The sequence below is a fragment of the Podarcis erhardii genome (assembly GCF_964252035.2).
Source record: "Podarcis erhardii genome assembly, chromosome: 1".
NCBI classification, from domain to species: domain Eukaryota; kingdom Metazoa; phylum Chordata; class Lepidosauria; order Squamata; family Lacertidae; genus Podarcis; species Podarcis erhardii.
This window is the reverse complement of record NC_138497.1, coordinates 9,611,221-9,630,989: the sequence shown is the minus strand read 5'-3', so window position 1 is coordinate 9,630,989 and position 19,769 is coordinate 9,611,221. Positions and strand designations below refer to the sequence as shown.

Below are 19,769 nucleotides of genomic sequence, written 5' to 3'. Positions count from 1 at the left end.
AGAGAGGAACATGGTCCATCTTCCTTAGTATTGTCTACACTTTCTGGCAGTGACTCTCTAGGCTTCAGGCAGGGACTCAGCTACATTAGTAAAGAAATGGCAATTTGAATGAGCTATAAACATGCAACACCAGATGGCGCCAGAGGGCAGAAAATTTTAAAACTCGATTTTTCATAGAGATTTTTTTCTTTTGTTAAAATGATCTAATTTCTTACTTATTTCCACCCCCACCCGGTGTTTAGAGCCACCACAGGAGTCTCTCCCAGGCTGGCTGAAGGGAGGTTGGGAGAAACGTGTTGGCTTCAGGGCTGCACTACTATGGGGGGAAAGCCCCTCTTGATATGACCATGCTGTGAGATCTGGGATGGATCTACACAGATATAAAAAAAACGCTCTGAAAAAAAAAACTTCATATATATGTGCAATTTGTCATTGAGCTCTACAGTGCCATCTTGTGTCACATTTTTATAACACACTTATAACGTTATAATTGGGGCTGTGCAGCTGAGTCCCTGGACTCTCTCCATGCAGACTGAAGGTGTAAATAGGTGAATAAACCACATTTCTTAAAGGAAAGACAGTCTCCGCCATGTCTCAGTTCTCCAGAGGAACACAGACCCTGGGCGAGTGCCTGGAACCACTTGGGATCTTGCTACCACTCGGCAGAGAGTGAGGGGCTGGCGCCCAACTTTTGTGACAGTATTATCCGGGGCAGAAGCTGGCAGTACTAAGAAGTGGCGGAGAAAAGATGGCGTCGACAGGAAGCCGTGTGGCATCAAAAGGCCCTGCAACTGGGCATGGGGACCAGACGAGAGAGAGAGAGAGAGAGAGGGAGGGAGAGAGACCCCATTGCACAATGCTCTAGGCTGGAATCAAGCCGAACGAAAAAGCTGCAGAGAAAAAAAGGAGAAACATTTAGGAGGCTCCTAGGTACTCAGAAATTAACCAGCAGCATATCTCTTTTTTCTTGTATCCAAAAATGCAAGAAGGGCTTTTACACTTGTCAGAAGCTCGGCTCTGCCCTCACCAGTCTTGGAAGGGTCCTTTTAAAAAGTCCCATATGACCAGAGAATTTGTGCCTGTCCATTGGGGGACATAGGAAGCCCTGAACACATATTTTTTAGATGTCCCTTTTACAAGGAGGCACATGGAGAAAACATTGACCCCCTGAAGGTGAGGCTTGCTGACCTCCCGGTAAAGCAAAAATTCGATCTTCTCCATCCCCTGATTCAATCTAGTTTGTTAAGAAAATTCCCAAACTTGGATCCACAGGTGACTCTGGGTCATTTCTCTAAGGTAGTCTATCTTAAAGTTTTTATGTGTTTATATGCCTTATCACATTTTAAAACTTAAAATCCATTGTTGTATATTGTTTTAAATGTTTGTTTTGCTATTGGGATTGTAGTTCCATTTGTGTTTCACAGGCTGGTCTCTGACCATAATAAATTTCATGTTCATATACTCAGAAACTGATCTAGCTGAATTCTCAGAGGTGAGACTGGTAGCTCAGTGGACGCTGTCTTGCACAAATTCTTGGGTTCAGTCCCAAGAGCCTCCCGCAAAAAAAAGGGCTTTTCATTGGCCACCGCTGGCGAGGATGCCACCCACATCACCTGCCCGTTTGGCAGGAGGAAGGAGGAGCTCCGAGCCAGAATTGGGACTCTGGCATCCCGCCACAACTGGCAACCAACCAGCGGGAGGCTGGCGAGGCAACCCCTCTGCCCAATCCAACCCACCCCAGCCTGGTGCAAAGGGACTTTGAGTCACTCTGCAACAGCACATAATCATTTTAAAAGATAAAATGGAAAAAGAAATCATTGTTGCAAGCAGAGACCGGTGTAAGTGTGTGTGTGTGTGTGTGTGTGTGTGTGTGTGTGTGTGTGTGAGAGAGAGAGAGAGAGAGAGAGAGAGAGAGAGAGAGGGAGGGAGGGAGGGACTGGGAATGGTTCCATAATGAATCATAATGAATATTATTATTGTATCAACAATGAAGGTCAGGAGGCTGTTTCTGTGACCCTATATTTCCTGGCAATTCAGTTTGGGTTATTTTTCTAGTCTTCTGATGGTGACGTGGCAGCTGGTTCTATGTCAAGCAGGAGAGCATTTGTGTGACTCAAATGAGGGAGAGGAGAGGAAATTATTATTATTATTATTATTTATTTATTTATTTATTTATTTATTTATTTATTTATTTGTACCCTGCCCATCTGCCTGGGTTTCCCCAGCCACTCTGGGCGGCTCACAATAGAATATTAAAAACATGATAAGACACCAGATATTAAAAACTTCCCTAAACAGGGGGGGGAAGGAAAGGAAACATTAAAAGCTTCCCGAAACAGGAAAGGAAAAAGAGGCAAGGGGGATGTTTTCAAACCTGGCTTCAAGAGTTGGTACAACTGGACATGTAATGAGGGCCTATACTTTAGGAGGGGGTCACTGATAAGACCCCCCCAGTACTTGCCGCAGGGAGGAGGTGGACCCATTTGGGTGGAGGCCCAAGATGGGTTGTCTTGCCCAAAGAAGACCCCCCAGGAATCAACACCGGAAGTTTTGAACACAGCCTTGCTCACCGTGAGCAACAACCGCGGCTGTGTACACACCACACATTTAAATCACATGGCTCCCCCCCCAAAGAATCCTGGGAACTGTAGTTTGCTAAGAATGCTGGGGGGGGTGGCTGTGTGAGCAGCAAACTGCATCTCCCAGGACTCTTTGGGGCCCAAGACATTTGGCACCTGAGGCGAACCACAAAATGGCGGCTCACCCCGCCCCACCCCCCGCCGCCCCGGCCAGGGAAGAAGAGGCGAGCGAGGAGCTAAATTGGGAACAGTGGCAGCAACAGCGAGGGATACATTCCTTGGATCTGCTGCCCCTGTGCATCCTGCCGCCTGAGGCGGTCGCCTCACCTTGCCTCATGGGTGGGCTGGCCCTGGGGTGGGCAAAGTTGTGTGCTTTAAAGGTATGGCATGGAGGCAGTGGCGTAGCGTGGGGGGTGCAGGGGGGCCCGGCCGCACCGGGCGCAACATCTGGGGGTTAGGGTTATGGGGCGCAAATCCACGGGTTAGGGGGTGCAAATTACTTGCCTTGCCCCGGGTGCTGACAACCCACGCTACGCCACTGCATGGAGGCTGCCGGTTTCCTTGGCAGGCATCATGGGGAACGTATGAAAAGAGGAAGATCAGCCTCTCAAAAACGGAGTCGCTCCCAGGGAAAACTAGTAATCCCGTTTTATTGAAATGCTTGTGAGGAAAGTTAATGCCGAGGGACTCAGAAGCCTGTCCTTTGGCAAGAATGTGGACTGTGGTTGTGAGGTCCCAACGAGGCAGCTGCTGCCTTGTTTCCTCAGCTAACCTTTCCTGGGAATTTTTTTTTTAAGGGCCATGTGACTGGTTGCATTTTTTATTTGCGACGCCTGCCACCTAGTGCTCACTCTCAGGAAAACACAGCCCGTTCCTTGCAAAGTCAGAAACTGTATTGCAGTCAAGACAAGTAGATCTCCAGAGTTGTGAGAATCACAGAACTGTAGAGCTGCGAGGCAGGAATCATCTTTGACCCAACGTGGGACTCAAACTCACAACCCTGAGATTAAGAGTCTCATTGAAATATACGGAGTCGAGAGTGGATTTCATGCTCTTTATTCAGCTCACAGTGGTGAGGAGGAATGGAAGTTCCCCCAGAATGTCTGCTTTATATACATTATTTACACAACGAGCCCCACGTGATTGGCTAATTCTGGGATTCTCCTGTAGGCCAATCAGGTTACGGATTCACTTCCACCTGGAGCTGGATTGGGTGGCTCCTGTGGCCCAATCAGACTGCTGCATTCTGGATCCTATTGTTCTAGGACCAATCAGACTGCTGCATTCTGGATTCTATTGTTCTAGGACCAATCAGACTGCTGCATTCTGGATCCTATTGTTCTAGGACCAATCAGACTGCTGCATTCTGGATCCTATTGTTCTAGGACCAATCAGACTGCTGCATTCTGGATCGTATTCAACTCAGTACATAACATTCATGTTCCACCAACTGAGCTATCCCAGCAGGATCCTCTCTATACTTATTTGAGAATAACTCCAACAAACCCAGAAAACTCTATGGTCCGCAGACCTGTTTTGTAAGGAAGATTTAGAGCTCATTCAGGAAGCGAAGATCTCTGTGTTCCTAATGCTGATTTTGTTGTGGAGGTTGAGAAGAATACTTACAGGTGTCTGAAAGCAGCAGTAGAGCTGGGTTAGGAATGGATGATTTCTGGCCAGGGTCAAAATCCGCTTTTCCGTCAGAGTGCATTCCACATCGTCATCTTGCAGAATCACATCCTTCTTTAGCACTTTTATGGCATAAAGGAATCCCGTCTGTTTTGTTTTAGCCAGCATCACCTAACCAGGCAGAAAGAAATGTTTTGAGTTTGCAGGGAAAGGAGATACGAGTTTATAAAACTATGGATGTTGTGGGGGAACTGGGAAGAGGGACTTTTTATGCTAGAATTTGATCTCATTTGGTGCTGGGCAGGAGATTCTGATTTCTTCTGCTTTTCTCCCACCTTAAAAAAATAAATAAATCTATGGGCACAAATAGAAATAGGTTAATTAAATAACTACTGATGCAAAGAAGAGTGGTTTTAAATTGTTGTTTTTTATATATTGAGTTTCGTACACTACTTAGATATCTTTATTCAAAGTTAACGGGTTGCAAATGTCCTTAAATAAGTAAATACGCAAAGGCGGAACCAAATGGCCGGGGAATTGGGTGCAACCCAGTTCTCCTTCCCTCCTACATGCAAACCCTGTGGAAATGAAATGGAAGTTGCACGGAAGAAACTGAGGAGCAAGTTCTGCCCATACTCCAGGTGTCAACGAGGAACTCTTACCTTTCCAAAACTGCCCTTTCCCAGAACTCTAATGAACAGCAAATCCTCAATTTTGAGTTTGCTCGCTGAGACTTCAGCCACTTCATTGCCATCCTTTCCACTCTCTTTTTTCTGTCGCCTCAGCGTTGACCTGGAGACCAGTTTCTGGGAGGGGGAGAGAGAAGGCATCAAGCCACCACTTATTTTATTTTATTTTTGCAAGGAAGCGCCACAGCTGACGATTCACACCCACATGACGTTTGCATTTTTTTCTCCATAACAATGAGGGACAGAAACTTGCTCCGTCTGATCGAGTAAGCTAATAGCAACTGTGGGGACTGTTTTGAGGCTTTTGCGGTTGAGGCAGACTGAATACCTACCCTCAACTTTTGTGGAAACACTTGTCCCTCACAAAGATACTGTATTTGGTGACATTTGGGGGAGGCACATTCTTAGAATTTTCAGGGGCGAAATTAATACGAGGAAGAGGAGGATGAGGGGAAAATAAATTAAAGACTATTATTAAAAACTAATCAGAAAATATTATGGCGTTGAAATTATGGACCTGGAATGTTAATGGGATAAATGAAGGGGGGAAACGGAACAAAATTCAACAACATTAGAAAAAAACAAAATTTGGATATTATTTGCTTGCAAGTGACTCGTGATGAGGAGACATAGTAAAATTTTGGTAAATAAAAAATGAGGGAATGAATTCATTTCATCGGACAAAATAAAAAAAAGAGGAGTGGTTCTATATATTAAAAATAAAATAGAAGCCCACCAGATTTTTAAAGATGAAGAAGGTAGAATTGTGGCAGTACAAGTCAAATGGCAAGGTGAAAAAATAATAATCGTCGGAGTGTATGCACCTAATGAAAACAAAATGGACTTTTTCAGAGACTTAGAAGGGAAATTATTTGAATATATTGATCAAAAAATTATAATAATCTGTGATATGAACGCAGTGGTCTCAATGGAGATGGACAGATTAAGAGCATCAGGAAAATCAAAAGAAGGGAAGTTACCAAAGACTTTTTTTTAATGTCAGAGAATTGTAATTTAATTGATATCTGGAGATTGAAACACTCATTGGAAAAACAGTTTACCTATCAATCAGAAGCAAATCAATCAATGTCAAGAACCGACCAAATATGGATAACAAATGACCTTACAACAAGAATCTTAAAGATCGAAATACAACCTAAGGTGCTTTTGGACCATAATCCAATAAAATGTACCTTAAAAGGATTTGCAGAAAAATCTTTCCGATGGAGAATAAACGAAAATCTTTTTGATGATCAAAAAATAGTAGAAAATGTGCAAAAACATATGAGGGACTATTTTATAAACAATATGAATCAAGGAACAAAAACAAGTATAGTTTGGGATGCTGGCAAAGCAGTTATGAGAGGTTTTTTTATACAACAGAATGCAGTTAAAAACAAATATAGAGAGAAAGGGGAAAAATAAATCTTAAAACAAATTATGGAAAATGAGAAGAAACTTATTGACAGACCTAATGATAAAAAATTGAAACTTAACATAAAAACATTACAAGCGCAACTCTCTATGATAATAAACAAGGAAGTGGAATGGAACATCAAAAGGATGAGACAAAAGAACTTTGAAAATGCAAATAAATCTGGGAAACTACTAGCGTGGCAGATCAAAAAAAGGAAAGAACAAAGTATGGTACATAAGATTATGGTTGAAGATAAAGAGATTGAGGACCCGAAAGGAATAAGGAAAGGATTTGTGGACTTTTATAGACAATTATACAAGAAGAAGGAGAAAGATAATCTAAAGAAAATAGAAAAATACTTGAAAGAGAAAGGGGTGCAGAAAATTCTGACGAAAGAGAAAAGTAAACTAAATGAAAGAATAGAAATAGAAGAAATAAGAAATGCAATTAAAGAATTAAAAAGTGGAAAGACCCCAGGGCCGGATGGATTCAGTGCAAGATTTTACAAAGAAATGAAGGACATCCTAGTTGGACCACTGAGAGAAGTAATGAATGATATATTAACAAAAAGAGAGATACCAGAAACCTGGAAAGAAGCATATATTACCTTAATTCCCAAGCAAGACTCAGATTTATCTCAAGTTAAGAATTATAGGCCGATTTCGCTTCTAAATAATGATTACAAACTGTTTGCCAATATATTAGCAAATAGGATGAAAAATGTGTTGAAGGGTTTGATACATGAAGACCAAGCAGGCTTTCTTCCTGGCAGACAAATGAAAGATAATATTAGGAATGTAATTAACGTTTTGGAATATTTGAATGCCAGGAATGATAAGCAAGCTATGTTGATATTTGTGGATGCGGAAAAGGCCTTTGATAATATTTCTTGGGAATTTATGTTAAAAAACTTTGAAATGATGGATATTGGACAAGGAATTATGAATGGTATAGGGGCAATATATAGAGACCAAAGAGCAAAATTAATAGTTAACAATGTGGTAACAGAAAACATAAAAATAACTAAAGGAACTAGGCAAGGATGTCTGCTTTCACCACTGTTATTCTTCACAGTACTGGAAGTCCTTCTAAGAGCAATAAGAGGCAATGAACAGATAAAAGTAAACAATATAAGGTTAAGGCCTTTGATGATGACTTGGTACTAACTTTAGAAAATTCGACAAATACTGTAACAGAAGTTTTGAATGAAATAGAACAGTTTGGCCAATTGGCGGGATTTATTTTGAATAAGAAAAAGACAAAAATGTTTTGTAAAAATATGGATCGAGAAACCACCAATAAAGTGCAGTAACAATTAGAAATAGAAGTGGTAAAGAATGTTAAATATTTAGGAGTTTGGTTAACCCCCAGAAGTATTGATTTGTATCAGAATAACTACATACCAACTTGGAGTAAGATTAAAAAAGACTTAGTGGGAAAGAATGAAATTCTCATTTTGGGGAAGAATTGCAATAAAAAAAATGAATGTGCTACCAAAGATGTTATTTTTATTTCAAACTGTTCCAGTAATCAGGGGGGCAGCTATCTTTAAAAATTGGCAAAGAGAAATTTCAAGGTTTATATGGCAGGGTAAGAAGCCGAGAATAAAGTTTAAGTTACTGACTGATTTAAAAGAAAGAGGAGGCTTCGCCCTGCCAGACCTGAAATTATATTATGAAGCATCTTGCCTCTGCTGGTTGAAGGAATGGATGAAATTAGAAAACACTGATCTGCTAGATCTAGAAGGTTTTGATAATAGATTTGGGTGGCATGCTTATTTATGGTATGAAAAAAGCGAGTACATAAAGGTTTCGAAAACCACACCATAAGAAGGTCTTTGATAGAGGTTTGGGAAAAGTATAAAAACTTGTTGGAAGTAAAAACTCCGTATTGGTTGTCACCACTAGAGGCGCTGAGTGTGAAAAAAATCAATATGAAAGGGGGGTGGGCAACATACCAGAATCTAATAATAAAAACAGAAGGCAAATGGAGGTTGAAGTCATTTGAAGAAGTTAAGGAACATGCTAATGATTGGCTGCATTATTTTCAAATTAATGAAATATTTTAAAAAGATCTAAAACTAAGAGGTTTTGAGGATAAAGAGTCGAAATTTCAGAAAGAAATAATAAACAGTGATATTAAAGTTTTGGCTAAAATGTATAAGATATTATTAGAATGGTATACAAAAGATGAAGAGGTAAAATCGGTTATGATTGACTGGGCCAAAGATTTTGGATATAATATTGTCAGGGAACTGCCATCGGAGCCAGAGGCGGAGGGAAGGCTCCAGAGGGATGCCAGAGAGGGTCCCAGTAGGGAGAGAGGCAGCCCATCTGCTGGGGAAGGAAATCAGCGTAGCACCAGTGGAGAAGGGGGGCAGATGGGGGAATCGGAGAGGAGGCTCCAGGACTCTTCGCCAGAAACCAGCGGGGAGAGCACGGGTACTCCGCTGCCCACTCCCTCCCTGCGCAGAAGACTTCCGCACAGGGAGAGTAGGAGGAGACTTGGCGTCAAAGAACTTCTTTGCTGGAAGAGATTCAAAAAACGCCCACTGACGGATTCTGCTAGCGACTGAGACAGCCACGAAGTGAAGGGCTGTCCAGACAGAAAGGGTTCAACCTGGTAACCAAGCCAGGCAAAGGGGGCACCCATATCTCTCCCCCCGCCACAAAAAAAAAAATACTTCTTAAAACAAGGCTCTGTGGTGGGATTATCACGCCTGCTATTATATATTTTAGTGTGGCATTATTTTAAAGTGTTGTTGTGTTGTATGATTCTTTTTAAAAATAAATATATTTATTTGGTTTTTCAGATTAAAATTTTACAGTCACGTATCCATCATGCAACATAAAAAGAAGATTGCAAGGAATCTCTTGGACTTCACTCCTACCCTTTGCGGGTCCTATTATTAATCATTTCCTCCTGCATCTATATTTTATGATTTATTGTGTCCAAAATTCACCATAAACTATGTTACTCCAATGCTACTAACGAATTTAGCTGTTTACAATGGTATTTAATGTAAGTTGTACATTTCCCCCATTCCTTATTAAATTTTTGGACTTCATGATTTCTGATTCTTCCAGACATTTTAGCCATTTCGGCATAGTCCATCAACTTGATCTGCCCTTCTTCTCGGGTAGGGACTTTATCTTCTTTCCATCTTTGGGCCAATAACACCCACACAGCATACATAAATAGTCTTTTCTGCTCCCTTGGGTTTTATTGTGTTGTATGGAAGTGAGAGTTGGACCATAAAGAAGGCTGATAACCGAAGAATTGGTGCTTTTGAATTATGGTGCTGGAGGAGACTCTTGAGAGTCCCATGGACTGCAAGAAGATCAAACCTATCCATTCTTAAGGAAATCAGCCCTGAGTGCTCACTGGAAGGACAGATCCTGAAGCTGAGGCTCCAATACTTTGGCCACCTCATGAGAAGAGAAGACTCCCTGGAAAAGACCCTGATGTTGGGAAAGATGGAGGGCACAAGGAGAAGGGGATGATGGAGGACGAGATGGTTGAACACTGTTCTCGAAGCTAGCAGCATGAGTTTGACCAAACTGTGGGAGGCAGTGGAAGACAGGAGTGCCTGGCGTGCTCTGGTCCATGGGGTCACGAAGAGCCGGACATGACTAAACGACTAAACAACAACATGATTCTAATTGTTTTTCACTAGCTGTTTTGAACACCATCTAGGTTTTGCCATCAGCCTCTGCCAACCTGGTGCCTTGGAGTTTTGGACTCTGGCTCCCATCATCCTTGACATGCTGGCTTAGGCTCTTGGGAACTGTATCCCAAGGACACCTTTGGAGCCACAGGTCCCCCACTTCTTGTGCTAGAAGGTGGGGCTGCTCTTTAGAAAAAGCAACCCAACGAGTGACTGTTCATCTGGCCTGTGTGCTCCTCTGTGCTGCGGGATTCGATTTGAGCTCCTGACGTGGAGAAGAGGGGAGGGCCAGAGAGAAGCGATAAACAAAGCCTTACCCCATTTGGAGAAATGTTTCCTGGTTGCAAGCCCATACACGCCAGCGTCTTGGCCAGCTCTGCAGCATTCACGCCGCAGTTCGGTGCTACGTTGGCTTCGCAACGAATATGTACATTCATTTTGCATACTGAAAGAGGGACAAAAGAAAGAAATGGGGCAAAGAGTGAGAAGGGGCAGAATCAATGCACTAAGCAATGCACAAGGTAGTATTTCCATAAAACTGAATTAGAATGGAAGAAGGGCAATGGCATCTGCCTGGGACACCTCTGCCCGGCTGTTTATGTTATGTGATTTATTAAATTCATATTAATTCGTATTCATCCGAAGATCTCGGGGCAGTTCACAGCATAAAAATACAAGATGAAAACATAAAATACATAATAAAAACAAGAACAAGAGCAGAACAAACCAACACACACACCCCAAGCACATTTGAAAGGATATAGGTTGTTAATCAGCCAAAGCTGATTGAAGACTTCTCATTGTCAGCCAGTTATGAGAACCTGAATTTGCCTGTCTGCCTGTCTCTCTTACCCAATTTCAAACTGAGGTGAGTTGAGAGACAGATTGCAAACCCCTGGGGAACATAAAGGAAGTTGCCTTATCTGGAATCGGAATACCGGCCCAGCTAACTCAGCGCTGTCAGCTGTGACTGGCTCTCCAGGTTTCAAATAAGGGACACGAACCCCACCTTATAAAGGACAAATGTGAGGGTCTCATTTGCTCCAGTGCAGGTGCTTACTCCTGGCCGATGCATTTTTTTTTAAAAAAAAGCTACTATAAGGTTTTCTTCTGGTTCCCCATACTGAAAGATGATGTTTCATAGGAACAGAGGAAACCGCCTTGTTCAGAGCCACACTATTGGTCTGTCTACTTCAATATGGCCAACACTGACCTGGCAACATCTCTCCAGGGTCTCAGACACCTGACAATCCCAGTCCTATTGGGAGATGCCAGGAATTGAACCTGGAATTTTCTGCATGCAAAGTTGATGCCCTGCTACTGAGCTACGCGCCATGGACTGGTTGGATGCAGAGGAATGCTAGGTGGAACTGTTAGAGTTCAGAACTTAACTGGTTAAGTGTTCTGAGGTGTGCGTCACTATCTGACGTCAGCGATTCGAAGCTGGGAGGAGCTTGTTCTCTGTTCTTTCTCTTTCCTCTGTGTCTTTGAGGGAGACGGACGCAGCTTGTAACGGCTGTAATGGCTGAAAGAAGCCCTGGACTATTTTTCTGAGAAATGTCGCAATAAAGAACTGTAAATAGACAAACCTGTACTGTGTATGTTTGTCTGGAGCAAGTGACAGCTTTACCGCTGTGTCTACTCTGCTAGGCGTGACTGAAGAGACAGCAGGAGTTACTGCGCAGAGGAAACGGGCCGGACGCTGTAAAGGGCTGATTGGGATCGTAAAGAAATCAGCAAGGTCACGCCCCAATCAATAAATTTTCGCACAGGTTATGGAGACCAATTAACCACTCGTAAAGCTGTCGCTGGGAGCTGCCGGAATGCTTTGAAAAGCTGGCAGGAGGCGGAGGCTGCGTGCTGCGAGTGTTTGCCTGCTTCTGAGGGGCAAGAGAGAGCAGCTGAGAGCAGCTGGAAATCGTTTCTCCACGGAAGGGAGAGCCGGAGGAGCTGGTGCTGAGTGAGTAACGCGTGCTGTCCCCTCTTTTGGGTGGTCTGGAACCGCAGCAAGGTGAATGTGTGGGATTCTACCTATCCGACGTTGACCAAAGGGTAACGGCGGGGGTAGCCGAGTTTTTGGTAGCAGTCCTCCAAGGAGCAGGTTAACAAGGAAAACCACTGACTCTATATGTATATATATATATGCATTTAGCAAACTGCTGCCTTTTTATATATATTTCAAGGCTTTTATATGTTATTTTCTCTTTTAAGGTTTTATTTCCATAATGCCTAATAAAGGTTTGATAAAGTAAGCTGAGTGAGTACAGCTTGGGGCCCCTTGGGAGAATGGGAGAAGATGGCAGAGAGCCAGGTCCTTGAGGACATACCGCTTGAAAAGCTCACTTTAAAAAGTTGGGCAACTTGGAGCAGAAGAGTGAGAGGTTGGTTCTTGGTTACTGGGCTTTGGGATGTAAGCCAGAAAGAGCCACTACCCCTGACGGACGTTGCAGGCTGTGAGGCTGCGTTGCCTGAAGATGGCCAGCAGAGAATGCAAAGAGAGCTTGATATGCTGAAAGCATGCGTAGACGCATCGCTGAAACCCCACTTGGAGGGCGTAAAGTCAGCAAGGGCTGCCTGGGATGTGCTGTTAAGTTTGTGTGAAACTTCAGCAGGAGGCCAGAGCCCTGGAGAAGCTGGAGAAGTAGCCCCTGTTCATCAAACAGCCTCAAGGAGCGCTGGTGAGCAGATCGGAGGGGCGGAGAATTCCAAAGGCAAGTTTAAAAAACTTTCCACTGGGAGTGCTGGAGCGGAGAGGAGCTTCAGAGGGGGCGAGGCTGGCAAGAGGAGCTGTTCCGGAAGACGGAAGGCCAGGCCGGCAGAAAGGAGCCCCGGGCAGTGTTTTTCCACTGGAGTTCAACATCTGCGTGGCAGTTGCCCCCACCGGAGCACACAGGCGAGGCAGGATGGTGGCAAAGTCACTTCCCATGGGAACCAGGCGGGTTTCCATGGTAACCAGCCTGCAAAGGCAGGCAGGCGTGGGATTGAGTCCGGCAGACGTGGTAAACAACAGGAAGAGTCTTATCAAGTAACTGCTAGCATGGCTTTGTTTGAAGACAGCTGTGTGGAAAACTCGGAGCTTTGCTTTGTTATAGACTCAGCAGCTAACCGCAACATGGTTCCAGAGACCCCTGCAGTCGAGATGTGGAATTGCAAGGCAGTTCCAGAGGGACAGACTGTTAAGTTCGCAAATGGACATAAGGGAAAAATAACCAATGTTGCTAATGCCTATATTTCTGTTTTGCAGGAACAGATGGAGTTTTGCGTCGTCCCAGGGGTGCATCACTGTTTGTTATCTGTGCCTTATTTGTTAAAAAAGGGGTTTCAGGTTTGTTTCCAGGATGATGTCTGCACAATCTCCAGAGAAGGGAGACGCCTTGTTGAAGTGAAAAAGGGACAGAATGATCTTTTCATTCTTAAAACGTCTCTGGGGGGTGAGGGGAAGGTTGAGAAAGCACAGGCTCTGCGTGCTACAGTTCCCACTCATGTTCAATGTGCTTGTGTATGGCATAAAAGGACAATTCATAGTCCTATAGAGGATTTGCAGACGTTACCCGAGATTGCCAAAGGATGTAAGATTAAAAATTGTGGACGTGCCATTAATTGTGACACGTGCAGACAGGTAAAGAAAAAAGGGTGCAGTTACCCAAAGGTGGAGAGGGTAACCACAAAACCCTTTGAACTGGTTCACATAGATCTGTTGGGTCCCATCAAGGAACCAAGTCTGGGAGGGGCCAGGTTTCTGCTGACAATCCAAGATGATTTTACGCAGAACACCTGGACCCACGGTCTCAAATCCCAGGAAGATGCAGCACAGCTGATCAGAAGCTGGATTGAGGGGGTGGAACTAAGGTTCTCCACCAGGGTGCAAGCGGTCACCAGTGACAGAAATGCTAAGTACACTGGGTCTGTTTGCAGAAGTTCTTTCACAAGAAAGGGATACGTCACACAGTTACTTCACCCAATCAGAGGGGGGTGGCAGAGCTGAGGAGTGGAGCTCTGGTCAAGGCTGCACAGGTGATGCTTGCAAACTCTGGGTTACCTCCAAGGTTTTGGTTGGAGGCGGTAAGGTATGTAAGCTTCACCTGGAATCGTATCTACAATTCACTGATAGGTGACACACCGTATTGTTTGTTGCATGGCAGGAAACCCCAGATCCATTTTCTGAGGCAGTTTGGTGTAATGTCATCTGTGCCGGTGCCTAAGGCTTTGCAAGGGCCAGATGGAGCCAAGTTCCGGAAAATGATCTTCTGTGGGTATGAGCCAGAAGCTTGTGCATGGAGGTTTGCATATCCATCAGGTGATCAGAGTAAGGTGCTGATCAGTAAACACGCTGAGTTCTATGAGCAGGATAAAAGGTCAAAGACTCCTGCTGAGCGTGATGTTCTTTCAGAATGTCTTTCTGATTCCGAGCAGGAAGGTTCTGATGAGGAGGAAGGAGAGGCTGAGTCTGCTGATGACGATCAGCTCACTGACCAGAGTCAGGAGCTGGACAGGGCATCTCCACAAGTTGTTAAAAGAGAGCCCAAGAGTGAGCCTAGTTCTCCTGTGAGTGTAATGGAAAGGATTCGAAGACGCTTTAAGTCAGAGGGGGAATCCTGTGATGCTGAGGACACACCTGCTGGTGACAGTGAGCCAGAGGAAACACCAGAGTTTGTGCCCAGGCAGTCCAGTCGCACAACAAAGGGTATTCCACCTGAGAGGTATCAAGCCACAGGTGCGTGGGTAAGTTTCGCACAGTGCGAATCTGAGAGTTGTGAGGTTGTTCCACAGATGCCTGACAGGAACGCCAAGGGAGGGCGCAAGGCATTGGGGAAGGGATTGCTCTCACAGGGTGTTGCTGAAGATGTTTCACAGGTCTTGTCAGAAAGCAACGCAAGAAGGGGTGTTAGAGTTCAGAACTTAACTGGTTAAGTGTTCTGAGGTGTGCGTCACTATCTGACGTCAGCGATTCGAAGCTGGGAGGAGCTTGTTCTCTGTTCTTTCTCTTTCCTCTGTGTCTTTGAGGGAGACGGACGCAGCTTGTAACGGCTGTAATGGCTGAAAGAAGCCCTGGACTATTTTTCTGAGAAATGTCGCAATAAAGAACTGTAAATAGACAAACCTGTACTGTGTATGTTTGTCTGGAGCAAGTGACAGCTTTACCGCTGTGTCTACTCTGCTAGGCGTGACTGAAGAGACAGCAGGAGTTACTGCGCAGAGGAAACGGGCCGGACGCTGTAAAGGGCTGATTGGGATCGTAAAGAAATCAGCAAGGTCACGCCCCAATCAATAAATTTTCGCACAGGAACCAGCTGAAGAACCTCCAAGAGAAGAAAGCCCAGAGCCCAGGGATTGGTGGTGGGATGGTGAGTGGTCAGAGGGAGAAGAAGGAGAAGACGGGGAGGAGGAGGTGTTGGAAGCTGGAGAGGCAACAAGGCTTAGTGAGCGGGGAGAGTCTGTCCATGGAGGCGCAGGTCAATTCTGTGTCCAGGGCAGCTGTCTACCAGCCAGGTAAACAAGGCGCCTGACTTGGGGAAGGAGGCACAAGGCTTTGGCAGCATCCTAGAGACCTCCTACCCCCTTCCCAAAGCCTGGTAAGCACTTCCTGGGCTTTGAGAAGGAGCTCGGTTGTGTGCCATTGGTCTATTTAGCTCAGTAGTGCACACACTGACTGGCAGCATCTCTCCAGGGTTTCAGACACAGGCCTGCTTGAGAGTTGCCGGCAATTTAATTTAGGACCTTCTGCATGCAAATCAAATTGGAGGCGGTTGGAGGATGGATGGCGGCTAACAGATTGAGGATGAATCCTGACAAGACAGAAGTACTGTTTTGGGGGAACAGGAAGCGGGCAGGTGTGGAGGACTCCCTGGTCCTGAATGGGGTAACTGTGCCCCTGAAGGACCAGGTGCGCAGACTGGGAGTCATTCTGGACTCACAGCTGTCCATGGAGGCACAGGTCAATTCTGTGTCCAGGGCAGCTGTTTATCAGCTCCATCTGGTACGCAGGATGAGACTCTACCTGCCTTCAGACTGTCTCGCCAGAGTGGTGCATGCTCTGGTTATCTCCCGCTTGGACTACTGCAATGCGCTCTATGTGGGGCTTCCTTTGAAGGTGACCCGGAAACTACAACTAATCCAGAATGCGGCAGCTAGACTGGTGACTGGGAGCGGCCACCGAGACCACATAACACCGGTCTTGAAAGACCTACACTGGCTCCCAGTACGTTTCCAAGCACAATTCAAGGTGTTGGTGCTGACTTTTAAAGCCCTAAACGGCCTTGGTCCAGTATACCTGAAGGAGCATCTCCACCCCATCATTCAGCCCGGACACTGAGGTCCAGCTCCGAGGGCCTTCTGGCAGTTCCCTCACTGTGAGAAGTGAGGTTACAGGGAACCAGGCAGAGGGCCTTCTCGGTAGTGGCACCAGCCCTATGGAATACCCTCCCATCAGGAGGAAACCCAAACAGATGGGTGGGGTATAAATAAATTATTATTATTATTATTATTATTATTATTATTATTATTAACAGTTGTGGGGAAGCAGGGACTTTCAGTCTCAGCAACTGATCCATGGGGCAAGCCCTCTCAGGGATGAGTTGCTGTGCTCATTAGCCCTGACACTCAGCCAAGTCTGTGCAGATCGTGTTCTTGCTAATAAAAAGTTAACTCCAACTCACACAGTGTGATTTACTGTCCACTTGCTCTTGACACTATGGCACCTCCCTTAATTATAATACGATTCCAGCCCTCATGGTTCTGAAGATGGATTTAGATAGGAGCAGAAGAGGCTGCCTAGTTCAGAGTCAGACCAATTGGCCCTTCTAACTCAGTATTGTCTACACTGACTGTCAGCGGTTCTCCAAGGTTTCAAGCACGAGATATTCCCAACCCCACCTGGAAAGGCCCAGGATTGAACCTGTTCTATATCACTGAGCCATAGCCCTTCCCACATGCTCAGCTTGTATAATTACAAATGAAACAATTATTACAAAGACACCGTAGGTCTCTGGTGCTCTCGCATCCAAAAGTAGCCAAACCCTAGGAAGCTCTGACTAGGGACTTTTCATTGCTAGAGGGAAGTAGAAACTTGAATGAATGTTCAACAGCTTTCCCTCGCAAACAGGGACATCCAAACCATCATATAAGGGGCTGTTGGCCTTTTGCAAAACAACTAGTGAGAAAAAAAAGAAGAAAAAGATTCCACCTAAACATTAGGAAGAACTTCCTGACAGTGAGAGCTGTTTGACAGTGGAATTTGCTGCCAAGGAGTGTGGTGGAGTCTCCTTCTTTGGAGGTCTTTAAGCAGAGGCTTGACAACCATATGTCAGGAGTGCTCTGATGGTGTTTCCTGCTTGGCAGGGGGTTGGACTCGATGGCCCTTGTGGTCTCTTCCAACTCTATGATTCTATGATTCTATGATTCTAATACAAATTCTTACTTTTGCACTGTAGACCTTGCCTCATGATGCCCCAAAGCAAAGACCCGCAGTGGTCGCAGAAGGTGGGCACTTTGTAATTGTGGATCCGGAATTTGTGAGGGATGTTGATTCCAAATCTCTGCTCAGAAATCTGAGGAGGTAGCAGCAATAGAGGAAAGGCTGGTTAGTTGGGGAGATGGGAAATCAAGTAAAAACACACACAAGAATATCCTCCTCTCTCTCCCAGCAAAAAATACCATTAATAGCCAATGGAGGGTTACACCTTCCATTGCCTTGCGGGAACAATGCAATGCTTTTCTAACTTCATTGCTTAGCAAGCCTTTATTTTTTTATGGATTGGCTGTCTTTAAAGTCTTAACTCCAACCTTGTGATGCGGACAACTATTACGCCCATTTCACAGGTAGGGAAAGAAACTGGGGGACAAACAAGATGCGGCATCCGTCATGAGCTGGTACGAAGGAGATTTCTGCTAAATGGGCCAAAGGTTGGACTTGGCATAAGTCAGAGGATTAAGCCCACTGAAGTGAATGGACCTAAGGAGGTTGTGTTCGGCTCCAGGACAAAGGTGGAAGTGGCATAGGAACATAGGATGAAGTTACTCCATCTCACAGGGTACACCCATTCATCTTGTATCTCACAAAACCAACAGATCCTGGCACCAAGTACACAGGCAAACCGACAGCCTGAAAATGCATTAAACGAAGTGTGTTGCTCTATAGAAACAGGCGGATCGACAGAGAGGTGAATAAATTACATTGCAATAAGCTACAGAACCCCAAATGTGTAACTGTGTCTTTACCTTTGTGTTCACCTTGTGACTATTGTTCTGGCAGGTGCAAGCCGTGACAATGAGATGGTGGCAGCGCTTGTGCACGACACACGTGCAAACTGGAAAACAGACACAGGCGGGGGAGGGGAAGGGTTGAAACAGAACAGGAAGGTGAGATCGACAAGAATCAGTGGGAAGCCCAATGAAGGTATTACATATATCAGGGTCGACATCTCTTATTTGCCCTGGAAAATGGAAGCACCAACATTTTTATCTTGCTCTCAAAGGAGCTGTGGAGGTGGTGGGTAGGTGTTGGACTGGAGTCAAAGCACAGGAGGAAAGGGTGGTCTTAACCATTTGCCCCTGTGCTGATCCCCCTAACAGCACCCTAGCTCAGTCGGTAGAGCATCAGACTGCTAATCTCAGGGTTGTGGGTTTGAGCCCCATGTTGGGCAAAAGATCCCTGTGTTGCAGGAGATTGAACTAGATGACCCTCTTGGTCCCTTCCAACTCTACAATTCTAAGATTCTATGAAATCTCCCAAGCTGCTGTTAACTACAGGGGCAAACTACAAACTACAAATATCAAGGCAATTGCAACATTCATAGCTGATGACAGGTCTATGTTCCATCAATTTGTCTAATCCTTCCCCTTTTCCATCCCCCACAAAGGCCCTCTAAGTTGCCACTAACTACATCTTGTGGCAAGGAGTTCCATAGGTTCATTGTCCACCACATAGGGGTGACAAGAAGTGACAGACAGGACTTCTCCAGAATAGACTGACCATCAATTGCAACCAATATAATTATCAACAGAGATAGTTACAGGTAGGTAGCCGTGTTGGTCTGCCATAGTCGAAACAAACAAACGAAATTCCTTCCAGTAGCACCTTAGAGACCAACTAAGTTTGTTATTGGTATGAGCTTTCGTGTGCATGCACGCTTCTTCAAATACGAAAGCTCATACCAATAACAAACTTAGTTGGTCTCTAAGGTGCTACTGGAAGGAATTATTTATTTTTATTTTGTATCAACAGAGAGGCAGAGAAATTATTTGGCGATATCCATCTGCGTCATGTGGACTCTGAATGGACCCTTTCAGATCAAAATGGCCTTAGCTGGTATGACTAATGTTGTCTACCAGAACACCCAGAGATAGGCATAACCTCAGCCTAAACTTCAGCATGGGCCTGATTTACCGAGAACCAGCCTTGCGCATATCTCCCATTCATTTTAACGGGGTCTGTGCGGCAATAGAAAAAGGCCAATTTGTGGCGTGTGCATTTTGGTGAGAGACAGACGAGGCACGCTACCTTGGCACTGGTATCCTTGCTTTCCAAATACTCCCCTGTTGGAGACAAAACAAAGAAAGCGCATGACTCAGGATCAGATAAAAGAGCCAAAATCAGGTCAGGTTTGTACACAGCAACACAGGCGGCTGGGAAAGCAGCAGTGACACAGTTTACAATGCAAATGTAAGAACAGCTCTTTTGGAGACTTTTCCACCTCTCCTTGAGCAGAGTCAGAGCTGACTGACGCAATCACGGCTGATCCTTTTTGCTCCCCACCCCTCCCTGGACAGACATAGCAGGTTCATAGGCT

The 19,769-nt window shown here is 44.9% G+C and overlaps 1 protein-coding gene across 1 annotated transcript in view; it reads right to left on the bottom strand.

Moving 5' to 3' along the window:
* PRKCH (protein kinase C eta) overlaps positions 1-19,769 on the bottom strand; it is a 120,772-nt gene that overhangs the window by 48,286 nt on the left and 52,717 nt on the right. The window contains exons 4-9 of the mRNA XM_081861127.1: positions 19,481-19,515; positions 18,199-18,287; positions 17,399-17,528; positions 10,299-10,426; positions 4,871-5,014; positions 4,206-4,379 (exon numbers count right to left, since the gene is read on the bottom strand). Of these exons, the coding sequence (XP_081717253.1) occupies positions 4,206-4,379; positions 4,871-5,014; positions 10,299-10,426; positions 17,399-17,528; positions 18,199-18,287; positions 19,481-19,515 (700 nt within the window). The remainder of the gene's footprint in view (positions 1-4,205; positions 4,380-4,870; positions 5,015-10,298; positions 10,427-17,398; positions 17,529-18,198; positions 18,288-19,480; positions 19,516-19,769) is intronic.